Source organism: Carcharodon carcharias, chromosome 8 (genome assembly GCF_017639515.1).
Source record: "Carcharodon carcharias isolate sCarCar2 chromosome 8, sCarCar2.pri, whole genome shotgun sequence".
NCBI classification, from domain to species: domain Eukaryota; kingdom Metazoa; phylum Chordata; class Chondrichthyes; order Lamniformes; family Lamnidae; genus Carcharodon; species Carcharodon carcharias.
Window position 1 is genome coordinate 84,070,679 of NC_054474.1, and position 24,992 is coordinate 84,095,670.

The 24,992-nt window shown below is 41.7% G+C and overlaps 1 protein-coding gene across 3 annotated transcripts in view; it reads left to right on the forward strand.

The window, feature by feature from the left end:
- LOC121280718 (protein FAM53A-like) overlaps positions 1-24,992 on the forward strand; it is a 146,147-nt gene that overhangs the window by 42,106 nt on the left and 79,049 nt on the right. For 2 of the 3 annotated variants that reach the window (XM_041192836.1, XM_041192838.1), the window contains exon 2: positions 18,538-18,799. In XM_041192836.1, the coding sequence (XP_041048770.1) occupies positions 18,722-18,799 (78 nt within the window). In that variant the 5' untranslated portion in view covers positions 18,538-18,721. Of the gene's footprint in view, positions 1-15,186; positions 15,207-18,537; positions 18,800-24,992 lie in introns of those variants that run through there. The other variant, XM_041192837.1, reaches the window with a different exon arrangement.

Sequence of the window (24,992 nt, forward strand, 5' to 3'; positions counted from 1 at the left end):
GAGGATATCCTCCATCTTGTGTGGCACTACCACTGTGTTAAATAGGATAGGATATAATTCGAACAGATCTAGCAATTCAAAATTTGGCATCACTGTTGCACTCAGGGCCATCAGCAGCAGTAGATTTGTGTTTAGCCTCATGACTCAGCATATCCCCCACTCTACCATTACCATCAAGTTCACAGATCAACCCTGGTTCAGTGAATTGTGCAGGAGAGCTTGCCAGGAGCAACACCAGGCATACCTAAAAATGAGATGTCAACCTGGTGAAGCTACAATGCAGGTCTTGCATACCAAACAGCAGAAGTAGCATGCGATAGACAGCTAAGCGATCCCACAACTAATGGACCAGATCAAAGCTCTGCAGTCCTGCAACATCTAGTTGTGTATGGTGATGGATAATTGTACTACTAATTGGAGGAGGAGGCTCCACAAATATTGCCATCCTCAGTGGTGGTGCCCAGCACATCAGTGCAGAAGCTGAAGTATTTGCAGGCATCTTCAGCCAGAAATGCCGAGTGGATGATCCATCTCGGCCTCCTCCTGACATCCCAAGTTACAGTTCCCAGTCTTCAACCAGTTCGATTCACTCCACGTGGTATGAACAAACAGATGAAGGCACTGGATACTGCAAAGTCTATGGGTCCTGACAACATTCCAGCAATAGTACTGAAGACTTGTGCTCCAGAACTAGCTGTGCCCTGAGCCAAGCTGTTCCAGTACAGCTACAACACAGGCATCTATTTGGCAATGTGGGAAATTGCCCAGGTATGTCTATACACAAAAAGGACAAATCCAGCCCGACCAATTACTGCCCCATCAGTCTGCTCTCCGTCATCTGTAAAGTGATGGAAGGAGTCATTGATATAGCTATGAAGATGCACTTAACAATAACCTGCTCACTGACGCTCAGTTTGGGTTCCACCAGGGCCACTCAGCTCCTGACCTCATTACAACCTTTGTTCAAACATAGACAAAAGATCTAAACTCCAGAGGGGAGGTGTGAGTGACTGCCCTTGACATCAAGGCAACATTTGATGGTGTGGCATCAAACAGCCCCAGCAAAACAAGTCAATGGGAATCAGGAATGCCCTTCTCAAGGACAATTAGGGATAGGCAATACATGCTGGCCTAGCAAGCGATGCCCACATCCCGTGAACTACTTTTTTTGAAAAAGGATAAAACTCTCCGATGGTTGGAATCACACCTAGAGGAAAGAAAGATGGTCATGATTCTTGGAGGTCAATCTTAGTCCCAGGACACCGCTGCAGGAGTTCCTCAGGATAGTGTCCAGCCATCTCCAGCTGTGTCATCAATCCATCGTAAGGTCAGAACTGGTGAGGTTCACTGCACAACATTCAGCGCGACGAATCAGACACTGTAGCAGTATGAGTCCATATGCAGTAAAACCTGGACGACATTCAGGCTTGGGCTGGTAAGTAAGTAGCAAGTAACATTTCATGCCACATAAGTGCCGGGCAATGACCATTTCCAAGAGAGGATCTAATCACTCATTCAATGGCATTGCCATTGCCAAATTCCCCACCATCAACATCCTGGGGGGGTTACCATTGACCAGAAACTGAACTGGACCAGCCATATAAATACTGTGGCTACAAGAGCAGGTCAGAGGCTAGGAATCCTGCGGCAAGTAACTCACCTTTTGACTCCCCATCTATCAGGGTTGATGGGAGTGTGATGGAATACTCTACACTTGCTCGGATGAGTGCAGCTCCAACACTCAAGAAGCTTGACACCATCCAGGACAAAGCAGCCCGCTTCATTGGCACCCCACCAACCACCTTAAATGTTCACTGCCTCCATCAGCAATGTACAGTGGGAACAGTGTGTGCCATGTAAAAGATGCACTGCAGCAATTCAGTAAGGCTGCTTCAACAGCATCTTTCAAACCGATGACCTCTATAACCTAGAAGGACAAGGACAGCAGATGCATGGGAACACCACCAACTGCAACCTCCCTTCCAAGCTACTCACCATCCTGACTTGGAACTATATCACCATTCCTTAACAGTTGCTGGGTCAAATCCTGGAACCTCCCTGTCAGCACTGTGGATGTACCTACACCACGTGGACTACAGTGGTTCAAGGTGGTGGCTCATCACCACCTTTTTCGAGGGCAGTTAAGGATGGGCAATAAATGCTGGCCCAGCCAGTGGTGCCCATGCCCTGTGAAAGAATAAAAAAGAAAATTACAGAATAGAACTGTCCTGCATGAAAGGGGAGAAGACTACTTTAAGATGTTCCTCATCTTTTTTGAATTGACAACATACACTTGCAACCTTCAGAACCATAATAGTTTAGATTTACAGCAATGACTGCCATTTACTGTAAGACTTTTTTATTTGTTCTCTTGATTGTACCTGTTCCAGTTATCCTGGCTGAACTCTGGTACTACAGATAATAAGCTGTCAATCGTTTTGAGTCAGCAGTGTTGTAGGTGCTTTCTGCATTGCATTTATCCTGAAGAATTATATCTCTGACTGGTGCATGTGTTCTGTATTTGTACAAACATACGTTCACCATAGAATTTCACTTATCAGCTGCAAATTGCTTTTTGATAAATTATCAGTCCTATAGTGGAAACATTGTCACAAGTCAATACTGACTGCATCTACACTGGTTGGCAAGTGCACAAACAGGATAATGGAACATAAAACGTACAACATATCTGTGTCACTGCAGAGCTATAGTGTTTAAACTACAGTTGTAAAGTTAGTTTTACTTTCTGTAGTTTGTACTTTTGAAACCTTTTAGAAATGCATAGATGTCACAACAAGGAAACAGGCCATTCGGCCCAATCAGTCTGTGACTTTTACTGTTCTTTGTATTTTCTCTTAGTTACCAAGTTTAGTGTCCAGGCCTTGACAACGCTGAAGAAACCACGCATGTTGTTGCTGTCCACAAGTTGTTGGGTTGCCTGTGCTCATTCTATCAACCATTTTTTTTATGTCGCAGATTTTATACTGTACCACTGCTTTTCTCTTGAGTTTCCAGTCAATGAAAGCTCTGCGCTCATGCTCGACTAGCTTAAGCTTGAATCTCTTGGTCAGTTTCGTCAAAGTAGTCTCAATGTTTTCTGCGCAGGTGCTGGTAATGGTAGACTTTAGGTTTGACCAGGCACTTCAGTGGCTGGAGGTTGAGAGGTTTGCAATGAGGTGCTGACTGAGAAGAGATCTTTGGTGGGATCTTTGAGGTATTCCAAGTTAATTTTCTTACAACATTGCGTCTGTTGCCTCTGCTGTTTGGGGCCAGGCTGATTGAGATGTTAGATCGGATAAGGTGGTGATCAGTCCATGAGTTGTCAGTATCTATCGTGGCCTGGGTGATGTAGGCATCTCTGTGGTCTCTTGTTTTAACAATGACCTCAACAACTGCCTGTGTTTGGATTGTGAGTGTTGCCTTGAGGTCTCCTGTTTAGGGTGTGTGTTCTAGAATTTTATCAGGAGGTGGACTCATAAGTACATGTGAATTAGGAGCAGGAGCAAGCCATTCAGCCCCTCGAGCCTGTTCTGCCATTCAGTAAGATCATGGCTGATCTGATTGTGGCCTCAGCTCCACCTTCCACCTACCCCGATAATCTTTGACTCTCTTGTTAGTCAAGAATCTATCTACCTCTGCCTTAAAAATACTCATTGACCCTGGCTCCAATGCTCTCTGGAGAGGAGAGTCCCAAAGATTCACGACCCTCCAAGAAAATTTTTTTCTAATCTCTGTCGTAAGTGGCAGACCCTTTATTTCTAAACTGTGTTCCCACTTCTAGTCTCCCCCACAAGGGGAAACATTCTTTCAGCATCCATCCTGTCAAGTCCTCTTAGGATCTTATATCTTTCAATAAGATCACCTCATTTTTCTAGACTCCAATGTATACAGGCTCAGTCTTTCCAACCTTTCCTCATAAGATAACCTCGCCCATTTCAGGTATCAGTTGAGTGAACCTTCTCTGAATGTCTTCTGATGCATGTGTATCCTTTCTTCAATGAGGAGACCAAAACTGTACACAGTACTCTAGATGTGATCTCACCAATGCCTTGTACAACTGTAGCAAAACATCCCTACTATTATTTTCCAATCCCCTTGCAATAAATGATCACATTCCATTTGCCTTCCTAATCACTTGCTGCACTTGCATACTAAATTTCTGTGATTCGTGTACCAGGACACTCAGATCCCTCTGTACCATAGAGTTCTGCAATCTCTCTTCATTTAAATAATATGCTGCTTTTCTGTTCTTCCTGCCAAAGTGGAAAAGTTCACGTTTTCCAAAATTATATTCCATCTGCCAATTTTTTGTCCACTGTCTTAACCTATCTATATCCCTTTGCAGGCTCCTGATGTCCTCTTCACAACATACTTCCCTGCCTGTCTTTGTGTCAGCAGCAAATCTAACAACCATACATTCGGTCCCTTCATCCAGGTCATTGGTATAGATTGTAAAAAGTTAAGGTCCCAACAATGATCCTTGTAGCATTCCACTCGTCTAATCTTGCCAACCCAAAAAAGACCCATTTATCTCTACTTTCTGCTTCCTGTTAGCTAACCAATCTTCTATCCATGCTAATAGGTTACCCCTACACCATGAGCTCTTACTTTCCCATGGTAACCTTTTGACGTGGCACCTTGGCAACTTGATTGGAGTTTGCTTTCTTTACTCCTTCTTTGCCTATCACATCCTCCCAGAGATTCGTGTCTTCCCTGACTGTGTTATTGAAATCTCCGAGGAGGATCAGTTTGTTGCCTGTTGGGACTCTGGTTAGGTAAGTGTAGAATCTTTCCTTGGTCTTGTCTGTTCCCTCAAATGTAGGAGTGTATTCATTAGAGTGAACCAGGCAATTATGAGGTGCTCGCTTATCCCACAAAGGTCCCAAGCACCTGAGGGCCCAACCCACCCCACTAAGATCCAAGCAAGGAGAGCTCATTAAGAACAGGGAGGCTATCAGTGCTCACTAGAGAGAATGTTTTGAAGACCTCCTCAGCCAAGCCTGTCTTAAACTTGAACGTCCTCAACTCTATTCCACAATACCCTGTACAGCTCGGTCTTTGCGCTACCCCAGTCAGGAGAAAAGATGAAAAAGCGATTCGATTGCTGAACAAAATGAACCCCCTGGAGCAGATAAACATGCAGATATACAATCCAAAACCACTGCAACTTCCCGGTATGAAGAACTGTAGTTATGAGGATAGGTTGGAGAGGTTGGGACTGTTTTCCTTGGCTGAAAAAAGGCTGAGAGGAGATTTGATAGAGATGTTCAAGATCCTGAGGGGTATGGGCATGGTACAGATTCAAAATAATTGGCAAAAGGAATAAATGTGATGTGAGGAAAATTTTTTTCACCCAGAGGGTGGTTGGAGTCTGGAACAAACTTCCTGAAAGGGTGCTGAAGGCAGGTTCGATTAAGTTATTCGAAAGGGAATTGGATTGCTACCTGGAAAGAGAGAATGTGCAAGATTACGGGGATAAGGCAGGGGAGTGCGACTAAGTGGAATGCTCTTTCAGAGAGCCAGTGCAGACTTAATGGGCTGAATGGCCTCCTGCACTGTAAAGATACTGTATTTGAGGACCAGGATCTGGAACCTGAGACTTAAGGTCCTGGTTTATAAGGCAGCAGTGATCACTGCGCTCCTATATGCTTTGGAGATTTTGCCAACCTACAGCAGGCACCTCAAAGCACTGGAGAAACACCACTTGTGGTGTCTTCACAAAATTCTGCAAATCTGGTAGCAAGAAAGACAGTCCGACAACAGTGTCCTCCCCCAAGCCAACTTGCCCAGCATCAAGGTGCTAATCACTCGAAACCAGCTCTGCTGGGTGGGACAGGTTCTTTTGCCTAACACCAGACTCCTGAAGCAACTAGTCTACTCCAAACTCGGCCACAGCAGGAGACTCCCAGGAGGACAGCAGAAATGCTTTAAGGATGTCCTCAAAACATCCCAGAAGAGGTCAAATATACCTGCCAATTCATGGGAGATTCTAGCTTATGACTGGTCAAAATTGAGAAGGCTTCATTCAGGAAAACTGAGAGATTTCAGGAATGTTCAAAGGCAAAGACATGGCAATGGAGGGAGCACACACAATTGTTGCAGTGTAGAAGGAGGCCATTCAGCCCATCATGTCTGCACCAGCTCTCCGAATGAGCAATTCCCTTAGTGCCATTCTCCAGCCTTCTCCCCGTTACCCTGCACATTCTTCCTTTTCAGACAACAGTCTTAATTCCCTTTTGAATGCTTCAATTGAACCTGCCTCCACCACACCCTCAGACAGTGCGTTCCAGACATTAACCACTCACTGCATGAAATAGATTTTTCTCATATTGCTTTTTTGTTTCTTTTACCAGTTATTTTAAATCTGTGCCCCTTGTTTTTTTTCTATTCATGAGTGGGAACAGCTTCTCCTTATCTACCCTGTCCTGACCCCTCATTATTTTGAATACCTGTTTGAAATCTCTCAGCCATCTTCTCTCCAAGGAAAACAGTCCCAACTTCTCCAATTTAACTTCATAACTAAAGTTCCTCATCTCTGGAACCATTCCCGTGAATCTTTTTTCTGCACTCTCTCCAGTGCCTTCACATCCTTCTTAAAGTGCAGCACCCAGAACTGGATGCATAGCTGAGGCCAAGCTAGTGTTTTATACAAGTTCAACAACCTCCTTGCTCTTATACTCTATGCCCCTATTAATAAAACTTAGGATACTGTATGCTTTATTAACTGTGCTCTCAACCTGTTCTGCCATCTTCAATTACTTGTGCATGTATACACCCAGGTCTCTCTGCTCCTGCACCCCTTTTAGAGCTGTATCCTTTTTTATATTGTCTCTCCATGTTCTTACCAAAATGAATCACTTCACATTTTCCTGCATTGAACTTCATCTGCCACCTGTCCGCCCACTCCACCAACCTATGTCCCTTTGAAGTTCTGCACTATCCTCATTGTTCACAATGCTTCCAAGTTTTGTATCATCTGCAAACTTTGAAATTGTGCACTGTACACCAAGGTCTAGGTCGTAAACATGTATCAGAAAAAGCAAGACTCCCAACACTGACCCGTGGGGAACTCCACTACGAACTTTCCTTCAGTCTGGAAAAATGTCCCTTTAACCACCACTCTATGTTTCCTGTCATTCAGCCAATTTTGTATCCGTGTTGCTACTGTCCCTTTTATTCCATGAGCTATATCTTTGCTCGCAAGTCTGTTATGCAACATCAACTTCCAAACAACCCACCCACTCTATCCTTTGAGTACTACCTGTCCTGCGTTTGGCAGAGTCTGCAGATCACACATTGGATTCATCAGCCATCCCTGAGCCCATCAAATCAGTGAAAGCAAGTCATCCTCAATCCTGAGGATTGCCTAAGTAGAAGTGGAGGTTAGAAGGCAGCAGATAATGTGGTCAGATTAGGGATTTAGGAACAGAGAAGAATTGCAGTGCAGGAATGCTGCTGGATCAGACCGTAGAGCTTAGATGCAAAAGAGTGTCACTGTTGGTAGGAGTTGGTAAGTGCAATGTAACTAATTTACATGGGCAGTTTCAATTTACTGTGGGTGTAAAAATTTATAATATGGGGGAAAGATTGACACAAGTGAGTCCAAAAAAAACTGACAGTAGGAAATGATTTTGTAGACAGGAAATGCACCCAGCTGTATTTTCTCTCCCAGTTAATGCTGATATATCTAATTATCAATCAAATGAATATAACATTCCTAGCCATGAAGTGTTGAAACAGAAATTACACCATGTTGTATACTAAACTGAGTAAAAACTCACCATGTGGATTCACTGTAAGCAGCCATTATTAAACTAACTTTAATTACACCTCTACAGCAGAAAGGGCAGAATAACAAAATGTTCAGATACACACCATAAATCAATCCAGAATCATTCACGCTGTCATAAACATCATTTATTTGAATGGGCATTTGAGGGCTAGGTATTTGGAGCAGGGAAATGAGAATTGCTCTACAGAAAACTGATATGGAGTGGATGGGCTGAATGGTCTCTTCCTGTGCATTACAACCTCAAGATGACTATATTCTAGTAAAGGGATTAAATGGACATCAGCAACATGCAATGCTTTTTAAAAAGTGTGGTAGTTGGAAAGATGAATTAGTTTTAAATCAGAATTGTTCTTTGCAAATACGATTCCCTCTTAGTTCAGTGAGAAGATGATAGGTAAGGGGAGGGGGATAGGGGGAGGGGGTGGTGGTGGTGTGCAGTTGGTAGAGAATGTTCTGAGAATAGGAAGCTCCTTCCTTCATGGTGAAACATTATTGAAAGGCCATTTTTCCCAGGCCACATTTGAACAGCTCTCAGCAGCACGTGTCTTATTAGCAGAGACTATGATGGGTCACCCATGGTCCCCTTAAATCAACATGTGTCATGTGCGGCAACCTCACTATTGTAAAGAGGGCAATTTTTTTTTTCAACTTGTCCATGCTGGCACACTGCATTTGAGCTTCATGAGTAAGTGGGTGCTAGGTTTGTACTACTGCTTTGCTTCCAGTGACCCAATGGTCCCAACTGTTAGAGGTACTGAGCAGAGCGATACAAGGAGGGGTGGGAAAATATGGATTGTGAAAGTCAATAGGGTGCCTTTGTCCACCCCTACTAACTAGTTTGAATGACATTGGTGAAAGGTTGGAGCAGATCTGCAGCTTGCCTGCTAGCGATGAAAGAGAGTTCTTTTTTGGGTCTTGAGGCAGAAGCAGTATTTATAATATTTGGGCTTTGAATTTTCAGTGGGCAGCCGTTGCTGAAATCAAACTTTTTTCAGTTTGGCCTCTTTGACAATGTAGTTTCCATACCACCCAATGTTCCACTATACGAGCACTTCACGGACTAGGCTAGATCAAATATGGGGCTATAGGTCACTATTCTTTCAATTTGACAGTTCAACTGTTCGATATTGATGCAGGAGGAAGATAAAACTGGCTGTGCCATTCAGAATCTGAATGGGTAATGAAATGAACTATTTATTTTTCTCCACTTCATGTTTGTATATTCTGCTATTTTATAATAAAGACCTAAATTTTATCCACAGTAGCAAATAGTGGTTGCTTTTGATGTATTTCCAGTGTTGCTGGATAACCTGTAAAAGAACTCACTCCACTGCAAGAGATAGCTAACCTCTTTTAGTGTGCAAGGTCAAAAAGATTCAAACGTACATCCTAGTACAATTTGAAGAGCTTCCCCAATTCTTAAAATAGCATTACTGTACTGCTTTTGTGCTGTCAAATTACGGCTTTATTTTGTCCATCTTCAATATTGAGATGTGTCATTTGTGTTCTCCTGGTTTCTGCAGGGCATGTTGGGAACAAAAGGACGTAGATGGAGACCTGTTATATTGTGATCTCCTTAAAGCAATCAAATGTGTACTTGGACTGTAACTTGTACAGTATAACCAAGGATCCCTGTGGTACTTGTACTAGATGATTGTTTTTGGTAGGAGGCAGAAGTGACTGGCTATCTTTTGGCAGAGCGGCACACAGCTACAGCTCTGCATTGCTTGTGTCTGTGTCTTTCTCTTTCATTGGCCAGGGTGGGTACGAGCTCTCACAGCAGGAATCTTGAGTTTCATTTACTGGGCTTCTGAATTGCTTGCTACAATTGTAATCATTGTGTAATGTACCATGTTGTGTAATACAGAGGGTTTCAAACTTCCCTTGTATAGGAAAACCCCAGTTAATATTTGACATACTCCTGGGGCACCCTATGGTAACTTTTAAAAGGCAAACTAACAAGAGGAAAATAGTGTTATTGCAGAAAATATGCCCAATTGGTGTACTGGAACAGAGCTAACATTCAATAGAAGTTAACAAATACTTGGGGGGGTGGGGAGGGACAAAAGTCAGCATTTGATGACCAAAGACTGACCCAAATCTGACAGGTTCAAGGATTCTCCTCCAGTTGTGAGTATAACATAGTCAGATAGGTAGTTGGAGTCATCTTGTGATCCTTTGCTGAAACAATGGTCCTTACATTTTGCCTTTAAATCAATAACCAGCTTTAGTTGTGAAGTTTTATTGATTAAAAGTGAAATCATTCAAAATAGGAAGGTATGTCTTTATATTTTTCAATGTCCTGAACGCCTGGTTTTTCCATGCAGGTGAATGTAACTTGAATCCATGATGATGTGGATATTAAAACAAATTATTTTGTGAAGTATTCAATAAAATTCTCTTTTTAAAATTGTCAGGAAAATAACCTTCCATAGCAGGTAGGTAGACTGGCCTATAGTTAGGCGGTGGCACCTTGTTTATTCATTATACTATCCACCTGCTGAGCCACTTGTTCTAAATAATGACCAGTAAGGTACCGCACCAAGATTGATCTTTGTTTAACCAATTCTACCCACAGCTCTGTAAGTGTGATAACTGGACTGTTTTGTTTGGTCAAAGAGATTTTGGCTTCTCCAGAATGACTGATGAAAAGTGCATACATTTCTTCATGCAGTAGCTGTGAGAAAGGCTATTGTACAAACTGCAGTTAATTTCACAACTGAAAATGGAACTGCAAGCAGCTTAGTGCTTCATTTGCCTGGCAAACTGCTTGGAGTGTGTGGCTGTGGACTGGTTTTTAATATCTCCTTAGAACCTCAAGCCTTAGCAAAATTAACTTCTGGTCATTGTTTGTTTACATCTGTGTATGTCTTGTTTTACTAAGTCCTGCGCAACATCAATCAAGTAGCTTTGTTATTTTTTTCAATTTTGATGTTTTTTTAGGTGGGGAATGTTGATCCTGGTCAATGTATTTGCTATTTTAGGCATTTGGCATCAACCTTGTGCACACCAGATTAATTGTAGCACAGCCTGCTGCTGAATAAAACTATTTTTCACACTGTCTCAGAAATGTGGATCAGACCTAATTTCAGGAGAGTATCCCCTATTGCAATGATTGCCATTTCCATTTCCGACATCAGCCACACATGTGGTGGTAGATGAAGGGCTAGTTTTGGGTCAATTTATGCAAGGGCTAGGTCGGCACTACTTCCTCTCTTTATGTAGGAGCAAACAGAGAGAGAGAGAAGACTGCCATTTCACAGACTGCATTTGAACCCAGGACAGAAAGAGACCATTCTTCTCAGCTGGCTCTTTACTAGACGAAATCTGAATAATTCCTTTTCAATTCCCACAACTCTATTTTCCTCCGGTTCAAGAGTTTATCTACACTTCCTTTTCAAAGCTGTATTGGCCTCTGCCTCAACTGCTCCCAACAGTAAACCTTTACTTGCTCGAGCAACTCTTTGTGCAAAGACGTTTGTCCTAACTATTTTAATTTACTGATCACTTGTCATTGACTCTCTAGTTAGAGGAGATAATCCTTCCACATTGATCTTATCAGAACCCTCCATAATAAAATCTTTGTTAGATCTCGTTGACTTCCTCAGCTTCTGTGAGGGGCAGGAAGGGTAGGAATTCCAGGGCCAGAATTTTGCGTCCCGCAGGCGGGCAAGCCTCCCAACGTCATCGCACACTCGCACGCTATTTTGCTTGGCGGGTGTGTGCAAAAGTCGGAAGAGCGTCCGCCGATAATTAAGTGAGCAATTAAGCTCCTTAATGGCCCAATTGTAAGCGGTTTTTTTGAGGCCCGTCCAACATAATGGTTGGCCGATGGGCCAATTGGCCAGGTGGGCTTTGCATTTTTGATGAAACCTCATGCAAGAGCGGAATGAAATCTCCATTAGGATTTAAAATAAAGAGAAATATCTGGGGACCTTTTTTTAAGAGGTATACTTTCAGGTGTTTGACAGTGCTGCATGGACATTTTTTGCAGCATTTTTTTGCATTATTTTATTAGTTGAAGGTCTGCAGCTCCCTGAGGCATCTGTCGGTCTTCAAGGAGCTCAGGGGAAGTGCTCACCAGCACCCGGAGTGACAATGCCCGCCTTCTTCCCGCCCCCACCGGCAGTGCTGAGCCTTTCTCTGGGTGCGTTTCACACTGGGTGGCTGTCAGTTAGCCAGCCAGTGTGAAATCGGGGTCAGGGTATGGTTTCCCATCCACTCCCAGGCCCACCAATTGCGCGCACCCGATGAATGCAAAATCCAGGCCCAGATCTCAGGTTTATCATAACTAGTTTCTCAACCCTGGCATCTTCCTTGTGTAAATGCATTATTTTCCTTCTCAATGACTGATGATTTTAATGCCCTTCCTATAAGGTGGGGTACCCACAGCTACATATAGCGTAATACATTTTTACCCATTGCCCATTGCGTAATACATTTTTAACATTTTCCTTTTGCTTTTATATCTTATCCCTATTTATAAAAACTGAAGATGATATTGTCATGACTTTATCTACCTGAACACTGGTTGCTAAAACCCTCCTTCCGTTAAGAATAATGATGCATTATGCAGTGCCATACCTAAAATAACTAATGATGATTTGAATTAATTTCTTCAAATTATAGTTCAAATTATAGCATATGTTCAGAACTGATTGCAGGGATGTTAGGGGCAAAGTTGCTTGCAGCAGAGCCGTCATCCAATTAGCATGTGCCAAATTGGATAGCCCTATGTTAGCCCAGGGTACCATGCCCTTGTCCTCCTGTTCGGAAATTCTAGAACCCTTGAAAGAAGATCTCCCTTTGTGGAAAAAAATTATGTCCTCATAATGAAAGGTTTTTTTTGTGATTCCTTTTTTTAATCCTGACCCACTAACCACTGTTGAGGTGCCCTGGCAAGTATTTGAGCCTGGCTTATGCATCCTCTGTTTAACATGTTAGTGCTTTGCTCTAACTGTTTTGAAAAAAAAAATCCCTAATTTTGTTCAAGCTTCTGGCCCTGCAGCTCCAGCAGCACAAATGTTAGTTTACCTGCTCCCAGCCCTTTGTGAATGTCGTTTTTCAGCCAACTCCCAAAGGCTGCAACTGGAGTTCCAGTAACCACTTCTTCTTTCACGCAGGTTTCAGTGCAGGCATGTGAGCACAAGTATGCAAGACCATCTCTTAAGTGTAGGGTCATGGGTTCATGTCCTGAAAGATGCCCGTCATTTCAGCACTAAGGTTCAAACCTGTTTACCTACAGGACTGAGAGGATGATCCATTGAAGTTATAGTGCATCAAGAAAGCAAAACTGCTAAATGATTACAATATTATGCCTACACTTGATTGATGCATGCACAATCCTGCTATTAGCTCTGTAACTGCATTGGATCTGCAACTGATGTCAAGGTCATCAGTAATAAACTCCTCCAGGAGTAAGGCTGACTCTAGAGTGACAGTTACTTGTGTATGATTCCCTCAAGTTGAAATGTTTTATCTCGCTGCATGATGACCTGACCAATTCATCACACTCAAAAAGGAGTTTTGTTTTTATCTCTCAGAACTGTTAGTTGTGACTGCCATTACATATATCTTTTTTAACTAATGCTGCATTTAAATGCTGCAATTGATACTATTTTTAATTGAAGGCAGTTAGGTGAAGGACCATAGCCTATAGTATAAGGGCATCACGAGAATTTAAAAAATGTAGATGATGAAATAAGTCATCATCGGTCCGAGAGTGCATATCGACAAGAGAACCTGACGTGTGTAGAATATGGACCACATGCATATAGACTATTTTGTGTACAGTCAGGATCAGCCTGTTGGTTAAATAGTGTAGCCAACCGTTTCCTGGATTGTGCTCAAGTTTTGAGCACCTGAGCACTGAAATGACAAGCAATCCCCTGAGTAACACCACTTCAGCCTTCCACAGTTAATGAGGTGCTGTGACTGTGCCTGTGTGCGGGCTGTCAAAATCGAAGTTGTTGCTGGACTCCTGTTACATGCCTGTAGCAGCTGGCTGGAAGGTGGCATTAGCTTAGGCTTGGGAGTAGGGCGCCCAACAGATGCTAAACAATCTTCTACCTTTCAACATTTTTAAGAAAAAAGCAATAGCAGTAAAGTACTAAACTCCGTGATAGTAATGTGGCGAATTGCCATTATAACCTGACTGATTTCAGAAGATTAAAATCCGTTATTGGGCTTGTTGGTTAATATTTGAAGAAAATAGTTTAGCATCTCAAATTTGAGATGATGCATGGCAACTATCTCATGGTTTGAGCAGCACTGTGGTATTAATTGTGTTGTTGCATGATTCCTATTATCAGTCCATTGAATATCATGGTTCAGGAACTATTTTGTTATACAAATATATGCTTGGCATTGACGCCAGCCTGCTTTCTCTTCGATCATGACTGGTAGTAACCTCTCAATACAATGATCTTTTAAATGCTCTTGGTGCACAGTACTCCATTTGCTAGGGACAAATGGGTCTTATGTAATTATTCAGATCTTCACTGTGCGGTGTTACGCAGAAAGCGTAAAGAGCTTGGCGTAGCCGCACTCAGCTACGTGACTGAGTTAAATCTGGTCCTTTTTCTGCTTTGGACGGACATGCTCTCCAGGTTGTAAAAGCAGTTTTACTATTTAAAGCAGCTTTTAGTGCAACTGTGTAACTCTTTGCACTTCCAGATACTACTTAACCTGCCAGTTTGACCATTCTTATGTATCTCTTACTACTACATAATGTGGCTGTTCCATAAATGAAATATGCAGTTTTAATTTGGAGGACAAGAAGAATTCATTGTGGTCCAACTGGTTGGCTGGCCTTGGTTTTAAAACATACCCTACTTCTGTCTCCTATCCCTGTGAAAAACCCTGTCTCACTTTTCCAAAAAAAGCATGGTAGAGATGGTTAGTTAACAGCCATCACCCTGCTTGTCAGTTCACTTTGCTCCAACTGTTCAATTTTTCCTCTTCTAAGTTTGAGTCCATGTCCTCTTGTGATTATGTCACTCAACTTATTGGACTTGTATGTTTTTTACACTAATAAACTTTAACCATGTTGCTGTTAAGCTTCTCTTCCTCCAGTATAACCAAGAGTGTGGTGGGGTTTCCAGATGATTACTAGGAAAGTTTACTGTCACATTTTCTAACCTTAGATCTGCAGTCTTGGTGAATGTTGATTGCCATTTCCATTACCTTGTTGAAGCTTTTGTGTCAGGTGTCTTTTGAGGGCCAGGTATTCAAAGGCCTCATTTTACTCAAATAAAGACCGCGTTCCAACAATACAGTGATATTTATTTAATTTTAAACATAAACTTCCTCTTGAATAGGAGAAGTTTTTTATTTGCTGGGATTTAGTACTGCAGTGCATTTTTACACATGTTTGTTTTGCAGGATGCAGATGTCATCCTCTGTCTCTAACCAGGTACAGTATTGCTGTGCGTACTGCATGCTGTTTGTTCTTGGAATGTTGGTGAGCTTGGCATTCACTGCCTATTCCTGCAGAACTGATAGGGCTCATTGGGCCACATAAGAGAGCATCAACAGTCATCACATTATGTGGACTAATCATGTGCAGGCCAGGCTGAGTCCCCTTCCCTGAAGAAAGTTACTGAGCTAGCTATGTTTTTACAGTAATCTTATGTTTTTTTTTCTCTCTGCTGCTAGGTGACTTCAGTTCTGGTGTGCTTGAGCTTTCTGTTTGGGGAAGAATGTGGGTAACTGGGATAGATGGGGCTGCATCTAGGATGAGATTTTTCGAACCGCATTTTGAAACTCCTAATTGACATCAGTGTTACTGCCTTCATTTCTTGGGCTCAAGTTTGAATTCAGTCCAGATTTGGTCTGATCTAGATGAAACTGTGTACACTTTTGGGGATAGGGGAAAGGAATAATTAAAAACAAAACACATTATTATTCTGCCTTCTTCAACCAGAGCAGAAGATTTACTCATCCAGTTCAGCTGCTGGAGTTGATTTCATATTGCATTTAAGGGAGATTGGGTGATGAGGTGGGTTAAACACTGCCTTTTCAGTTTTGGGACCTGGGCTCCAATCCAGATCTATCTGACAGGTATGAGTGGTAATGTGAAATGTATTTGAGCAATCTTAACCGAGCTGATGATGGATATGGGCCCAGAGCACAGAACCTGACATTTATTGGCAATCTGCCTCAGGCCACTGGAAAGTTGGTGTGGAAAATGGAACAATTTCACACTTAATGCAATGAGGGTCTGGCCCTGTTGGGACTGGGGATAACTGTTAGAGTGCCAGGCACTTTGGACTGCATCTAACCATATTATAGCTGCCATGGAAAACTAAATGCTGACACATGATACAACAAATGGGGATATGCTCCATTCTCCAGCACTAATATCCTTGAGCGGAGTAAAAAACATGCATTTAAAAAAATTAAGTTTATAAAAAAAAAAAGGATGGCATTGGTAAACTGGTGCTTTTGGCTAAATTATGGCCAAGATTGAACACTGAAGTCAGCCTCCTGCACCCTATGCATGAGAACTTTTCTTTGAGAGCAATGTTAGGAAGCTAATTCCCAAAAAGGAACCTACTCCTCCTTGCTGTAAATACTCTAGCATCTACATAAAATCAAGGAAAATAAATTTGAGGGATGAGCTAGCTGCACATATTATAAAATCAGTGCAGTTAGAAATTTTATTTTTTAATAAATGGAGTGGATCTTCAAAGTGCCTTCAATATGAGGTGCATTGATACTGTATTTATTCAGTTATATGTAACTTCTAGTAAGTTTTCAACACGATCCAAATAAGCAAATAAAATGTAAATATGACCTATTTGAATAAAACTGTTTGAAAATTTAACTGGTTATTCAACTGTCACTTGAGATTCGAAAGAGCTGTCCCGTGGTAATGATTATTTTGCATTTATATTAGTTTGTTCTTTGTTTTACAAGTGCACAATAGAATTCATAGATTCATTATTTGTGGGAGAACAGTTGTGGCTTTCAGGCCAACCTGTGTTGCAACTTCTGGTTCTACTGTAGTCGGTGCCTCTTTGTTAAGAACACGGAAGGCTGCTGTAGCTGCAGCTCTTGATTAAGCTAGACGCTCAATGGCACTCTGTTCCTTGGATGTGGAAGCACAAGTTCAGTGTAATGAGGGAGGGAAAAGCCAAGGGGAACTTAACCAGTTGTGTACACTGCATACCATTCTTGGAATGTTGGTGAGCTTGGCATTTACTGCCTATTCCTGCAGAACTGATATGGTTTGTTGGGTCACATAAGAGGGCATTAAAAGATCATATTATGTGGACTAATCATGTGCAGGCCAGGCTGAGTTCCCTTCCCCGAAGGACGTTACTGAGCCAGTTGCGTTTCTACAGTAATCTTATTTATTTCCCTCTCTCTGTCTGCTGCTAAATGCATACAAATGAGCAGATTTCACAGCTTGCCACTATAGGATTTCTAGTTCAGTACAGTAACTACTACACTTTTGTGTCCGTTGAACTCCTTTAGGTTAGGCAGCCTTAAATTAGTTCCTTTCCTGTTTGAAATACTGAACTCCATTTAAAGTAATAGAGTTGCTTCAGTATTCACCGAACCCCTTCTTGGTGTCAACAGTGGCTCAGCGATAGCACTCATGAGTCAGAAGAACTTGCGTTCCAGTCCTATGGACACAAAAGTGTAGTGGTTATAGTACTGAACTAGAAATACCATGGTGGAAAGTTATGAACCCTGGCCGTTTGTATGTGTCTAGCACCAGAGGGAGAGAAAAAATTACTGTAAAAACACAACTGACTCAGTAATGTCTGGTTACATGAGCATATAATCTAGATTGACACTAGAGTGTGGTGTTGGAAGAGCTGTCTTTCAGATTAATCCAAAGCTCTTTTTGCCCTCATGGGGTATAAAAGATCCCAGGACACTAGTTGAAGAAGAACAGGGCAATTTTGGTGTCGTATTTATCTCTCAACCAATTTCACTAAAACAAGTTATCTGACCACATATCTTTGCTGTTTGCCACCATCCCATCTGATTTGGTGTCTAATAATTCTGTACAATTTCTTCAAGTCTTCATATGCTTCTGGCATCAGAGTGCATGTCGTGAGAACTAAAGTAGCTTGGTTCCCACGTTTCCCTGTCTTTAATATTAACCTGGTAAGAGAACCAACAGCTCCAGCCTTGTACTTTGTCAATGTGGTGTGTCTATTTTTTTCATTAGCGTTGCTTTAACCTGTAGTCAAACCTACCTGATTTGAGAATCTTGTACCTCTCCATAGATAAATACTGAGTATAAGCCTTGACAGCAGACACCCAGACCATTGAACACAACCAGTTGATGCTGATAGTGTTCAGAGAGCTGCTTGCCTGTTCAACTTAAAATAGAAAACATTTTTTGAATTTACTTGCAATACAAAGTTACTAGAACTGAACCTGTGAACTGGTCTGTAATTGCCTATAGTGTAGCATTGATGGTTTTTTATAATAAACTGTAATGCTTAAGGTGCTATACAATGCAAGTTATTTGTTTCTGTAACTAATGCAATTGGGAGTGGCTGGGAACCCAGTGGCAGAACTCTGAAGGCACAATGTTTCAATAACCAGAAAGCTATATGGGAAGAACCTTCTGACTTGGTGTCTGTTGCTTTTCATCTTTTTATGCTCCTACCACCAAAGACCTGAAGAGACCTCAGAACTTATGATATTATTGTTCCTTGAATGTTATTTAAATTGTATTTTAGAAATTGATGTGAATATGTGCCCTCTCCTCCTTTACACAGGGCAATTGAGAGAATGGATTAAGAAAGTACCATTGTGTCTTGCATCACAAGTCTAAGATGACTACCTCCCAGTGAACCCAGCCACACTGGAACAAGGAACATGGCAGAGTGAAGGGACGAGCATTGTGAAGGGAAGAGCTTGGTCGCTTTTTCACAGCACAAGCGAAAAGGCAGGAAGGTTACCATGGTAACTGTCATCACGGAGCAGCTACAGAAACAGAGTTTGGACGACCTGGCTTGTAAGGTCTTTAATATTAACCTGGTAAGAGAACCAACAGCTCCAGCCTTGTATTTTGTCAATGTGGTGTGTCTATTTTTTTCATTAGCGTTGCTTTAACCTGTAGTCAAACCTACCTGATTTGAGAATCTTGTACCTCTCCATAGATAAATACTGAGTATAAGCCTTGACAGCAGACACCCAGACCATTGAACACAACCAGTTGATGCTGATAGTGTTCAGAGAGCTGCTTGCCTGTTCAACTTAAAATAGAAAACATTTTTTGAATTTACTTGCAATACAAAGTTACTAGAACTGAACCTGTGAACTGGACTGTAATTGCCTATAGTGGAGAGCAGTGAAAAACCAGTCTCTCCAAAGTGATCTCATTTTGGAGTTCCTGTGCACCATTCTGCAGCCAGGCAAATCTCTTCACCTTTGGTAACTCCCATTGTCAATGGTGAGGCACATGGAAGACCTGTGTTTCTTACAGGCCTTGATCTATTAGGTTGGAGAGGAGTGGAATTAATTTATCTGCCTTTTTGTTTTCTAGATTCCTCTCACTCTATGCATTCTATCCTGTTTTATCCTCTAGTATTCACACATTCTGTGTGTGTTGCATGTGGTTTTCCACATACATGCATTCTTGTGTGTGCTGTGGTCCTAGATAATGAGTCATCTTCCTTCTGGTAATCTTTACTTCTGAAGTAGTGAAATTGGAGGCTTGAAGTATTTTAATATACAACAGTTATTTTGACAACTTGCTCTCTGTTTAGTAAAACTGGCAGGCAGTTGACCATGTATGGCAGTGGTTTTGCCATTTCATCTGTGGGATATTTTTGGCATGGCCTACTATAGATATTGATGCCTAAAAGTACTCCTGGGGATGCTTGTCCTAACTTCTCTAGCGTTGACTATTCATCATAAAAGAGTGCCATTGTTGCAGAATGCATGTTCAAATTCATATAAGCAACACAAATTGAACTAGGAAGTCAGTAATTAAATACAGAAATCAGATTGGTTCCCTTTACAGTCCCTCTTTTAAACTAGCCTCGTTAAATCCTTCCTTCCACTAATAAGCTGTTCAATAATGACAACTGTTTAACTTCTCACTGAGGCTGGAATTCTTGTCTTCAGTGCTTGGTGAAGCACTTTCACTGAGGAAAAATCTTGGCCTGGGCTGCAAGGTCCCATGTGTAGTGATGATTTCTTATCCATGTGGTAAGTGTGTATTGGTTTAAACACCATGATTCCGCATTAGGTTTTTGATGTTTGATTTTTTTTTAAGAAGGTCAGTTTCTGGTAGTGAAACCTTTTCCGCATCTTGCATTCAACATTTCATGGGTCTAATGTGAGTTAACTGAAGATAATGCTTCCTTTGAACTGTTCCAGTGTGAATTACTTTTGCAATTTAATGTTCATCAGTATTCAACTGTATCCAGTTATATCATGTAGATCTGCACCAACTAATTCAAACCTGGTTTGACACCACCTTGTTGCCACTTATTTATGACTAGAACTTTACTGTAAATAAACAAGTTAAATTCTCTATATTAGATGGTATTGAGTCAGTTTTACTGGCAGTTTGGGGATTGTATGTAGTGATTGTTTTCATCTTTGACAAAAAGTGCACCTGCCATATTGATGTGCAAAAGGGCAAAGATCCCCTACCTAGTGACTGACATGCTGTCTTTTGCCTTTATTACACAAGATTCTTAGATATTTTTATAATGACACCGTGTCAATTTTTCTATCCAAAAATGGTAAATTAGTCTTATAGTAAAATTTAGTACAGGAAACTTTTATCCTATTCTTGCCTACAGTGGAGCCTGTGTTATCCAATGCCTGATTACCGCTTGCTGTACAAATTTAAAGATAGGATTTCTTTGAAAGAACAGTAAAACGTTCAAGTTGTAGTGCTATTGTTATTTGATTTTTTATTGATTGGATTAGCCAATTGCATGATTGCTGAAAATTGGGCATTGCAAAAAATAATCCTTAAATGCTGCTCCTCCATTCTCTTAACTGGAAGTGGGGAGTGGACAGTAGCAAGTGTCCTGACTCCCTTCCCTTTGTTCTGGCTGGTGGAAGAGAAGACTTCTTTAGTCTGTCTCCACTTTCTGTAGTCAAAGGGTTAGTAGACTGCATAATGACAAATAGCATTATTGCCCTGCCTTCTCTAGGCCTGAGGAAGGTGGATCAATGTTGTTCACCACCAAACTGTGTCCTCTTGCTGTGCCACTTTCGCTTGCTCTGAAACAAGGTATCTTAACAATCCATATATGGCTTCATCTTAAGTTGGTGCCTTTGAAAAGGTCATAGCATTTAGGGGCGTGTGCTAAAGTTCAGATCAAAAGGGGGTACCGTTACACCCCGAGGTGATGCAATCAAAAGTGGCATGGGGTCCACCTTTGGAGCACCGCTAAACAGGAGAAGATGACATAGGCACGATAGAGGTTGCTACTATTGAACATGTGCATCAATGACTGACATGGACGAGAATAGCAATTTATGCTTTATTAGCTGCTCAAAATTTTGGAAGTTGTTGTGTGCTCAGGGTAACAGCAGAGTTAAATGCTTTTGATGAGTTTCGACCAGTAAATAAACCTGCATTGATAAATGACAAACTGAGCAATCAGTGTCCATTGATGTTGGTATTTGAGACATCAAAAGCAGTGGATGTTAACCCCTTGAGGGGTTTTAATCATTTTTTTAAAATGAAAAAGCAGCCTGATTTTAAGTTAATGTTAATTTCCTATTCAAAATGCTGCAATTAAGATCTGTGCAAAAATGGTATTGCCTATTGTGGATTATAGTTTACTTATTTGTATCTTCTCTTCCTCTGTCAATTCGTTTTTTTTAAAAGCAAAGTAAAAACAAACCTAATTGTTTGACTGGGTATAACCCAGTAATTTAACCCCCCAAAGCCCAATTCCAAGATGTGGTTTAACTCAACTTGACTACTAAAAGCGCACACATTGTCTTTTAACTGAGCAAAATTGTAAAAAAAAATATTTGTCTCTCATCCCTGTCAGATAGTATGATCCTCCCCTCTGAGGGAAAAATATTAAATCCAGTTAATTGATTTTAATTCATTTGGCCTGTCCATATAAGTGCGCTTTTTTTTCTTTGACTTACTGAGTCTACCTCCGTTCCACCCCCTCAATGATTGAGTCAGCCTTGTCTTTTGCACTGACTTGCTAGGCTCCATTGTCATTGAAGATATGAATGATTGTTAACCCTCTTCCTCAGATTAGTTGTTTAACTGTTCACCATTCAAGGCTGGATGGGGCAGGACTGCAGAGCTTTGATCTGGTCCCTTGGCTGAGGGATTGCTTAGCTCTGACAATAGCATGCTGCTTTTGCTGCTCCTGCTGTTTAGCATGCGTGTAGTCATATGTTGTAGCTTGAACAGACTGGCATCTTATTTTTAGACGTGGTTTGCTTTCTTACATTCCTCATTGAACCAGAGTTGATTCCCTAATAGTAAAGTGAGAGATATGGCAGGCCATGATTGAACACAATCCGGCTGCTGATGATGGTCCACAGCATCTCTTGGATGCCCAGTTTTGAGCTGCTATATCTGTTCTGAATCTATCTCATTTAGCATAGTGACCCACTATGGAGGGTGTCCTTGGTGTGAAGACAGGATTTTGTCTCTGCAAAGACTGTGTGCGGTGGTCACCCATTACCAGTACTGTCAAGGACTGATGCATCTGCAAAAGGTAGTTTATGGAGGTGAGGTCAAGCACATTTTTCCCTCATTGGTTTTTTCAGTACCTGCTGCAGGTCCAGTCTGGAGATATCTCCTTCAGTACTTAGCCAGATAGGTCAGTTATGGTGCTGTGGAGACTTTAGAAGTTGTTAAACAATTCCCATATCTTGACAGCTACCTTTCTCAAAAGGTCACCGTCAAACAGGAGATTTGGCATGGAATCAGCTGCACCACTGCAGCCTTCAAAAAATTGCACAGCCGGCTCTTCAACAACAGAGATCTCCATAAAAGCAAAGTCAAATGAAAAGACAGGTGAATAAACTCCAGCATCCTCACCAAAGCCTCTAGCATCTCAACCACGACACTGCAACAACATGCCAAATAACCGGCTTTCGAAGCAGATGCTTTTTTCACATCCTTTTTAAGAATGGCACCTTATTTCAAGGAGGACAGAGAATTCCTTTTAAGATCATTCAAAACTTCATTGGAAAGGGGACAAATTAACATTGGTGCTTGATGGGAACTTGATGCAAACTGCACCATGTGGCACCACCTCATCCAATAGGCCACAACACATTGAAAAACTGACTGCATAAACTTTGCTGTGGAGAAGTGACAAAAACAGAAGGAGAGAGCACAGAACCCTGGCTCGAGAAACTGTCGTCCTCTCTACCCAAAGACCTGTGGCTCCAGGATGGCTTTCTGAGTCACCTGAGAACACACAAATCATGAAGCTTGGCAAACGTTATCCTTGTTTCGAAGGACAGACAATGATGATGAATGGTGCTACCGGTCAGTCTTGATGGTGAACATTGAAGTTCCCCACCCAGAGTACATTCTGTGCCCTTGCTCCTTTCTGCTTCATCCAAGTTGTGTTCAACATGGCAGAACACTGACTCATCAGTTGAAGGAGGGTGGTCGGTGATAATCAATAGGCAGTTTCCCTGCCTGGAGTCAATGTTAAAGTCTTGCCAAGCCACTCCCTCCTGACTGTACACAACTGTGTTGCTACCTCTGGTGGGTCTATCCTGCTGGTGGGACAGGACAATTCCAGGGATAGCAATGAGTCTATGACATTAACTGACTTCAAGGTATGATTTGCTGAGTATGACCACGTCGGGTTGCTGTTTGACTCATCTGTGAGAGAGCTCCCCCAGTTTTGGCACAAGTCTCCAGATATTAATGAGAAGGACTCCGCAGGATTGAATGGGCAGTGTGTGCTTTTGTTGTTTCCAGTGTCTAAAATGATGCTGGGTGGCCTGTCCAGTTTTGTTATTTGATACAATTGAGTTTGACATAACTGGCTTGCTAGACCATTTCAGAGGGCAGTTAATCCAGGACCTGTGCTACTAAGCTACCACTTTTATCCCACCATTAAATGTTTTTCTTTGGTACTTACAAAAATTTGATTCAAAGTCTCCAAGGTACTATCCTGAATTGTGTCCAACTATAAAGATATTTTGGTTGATCTGTTAATTCATCTGGCCTTTCTAGATCTCATTATGGTCAACACCAGGCAACCAAGAAGCAACCTCATAGGCTGTCTGTTTTAGGACAAACACAAAGATAAATCTGTGACCTTTTCAGGTCGTACAGTTATACCAGTGGTCAATCCTACTCCCATTGTGGCCTTATGATGTAAAGATAAGGGAGGCAAGAAAAGAGCTTCAGTATACATGCGTTAAGGCAGTATTTGGAATTTTATTCTCTGCATGGAGACCATAGTTGTGAGATGTGCCATAGGCACTGACCCATGGTATATCTTGCTTGTGTCAAAAGCAATCTTAACTGCTGCTGCAGTTGGGTCAGCTTGTCTGTGCCAAAGAATCAATTCACAATCACTGCTTTTGGTCATTGGTCAGAATACTTTTACCCCAAGAGTACTGCTGCTTGCTAAATTTACCTTGGGTTTAGAGAGCATTTCCATAAAGAATGGCTGCAGTTGGCTTCCCATATTCAGAACACGATGAATAAATCTAGCAAGTTCAAGAAATTTGTTCGTGAACAGTCAGTCAGTGATGTATATGCACTTGTGCCTCCGGGTTTTGAGGAAATGCTGGCTTGCCATAGTTCTGGCCTAGATTGGCTCAGAGAGCCCTTGGTGTTTAGCATTCATCAACACTAATTATTTGTAAAATGAGGGTAGATTGCACCTGATCTCTCCAGAGCTATCTCGTGGTTTCTGACAGTGACCCCTAAGCTTATGGGTCCTTGGACAGTTCTGCACCCAACCTACTTCTCTGTAGCTACCAGATTATACTCATTTGAGGGGCATTTGGAGGTGTCCAAAACCATTACAAAAAAATAAGCACCTTGAAATAAGCTTGGATTTATACCCCCAGCAACCACCCCCCCACCACCCCGCATTCCTAATTGGTTCTAGTCTGTCGTTTTCACTGGAAGTTCCTGTGTTGTAAGAGTGGCCGAGTTACTACTATTCTTGATAAGAGTTGATCTGCAGACACTTCTTGAGGTTATTTACAATATACTGAGCAGCAACTACACATGTGCTTTCAACTCCAA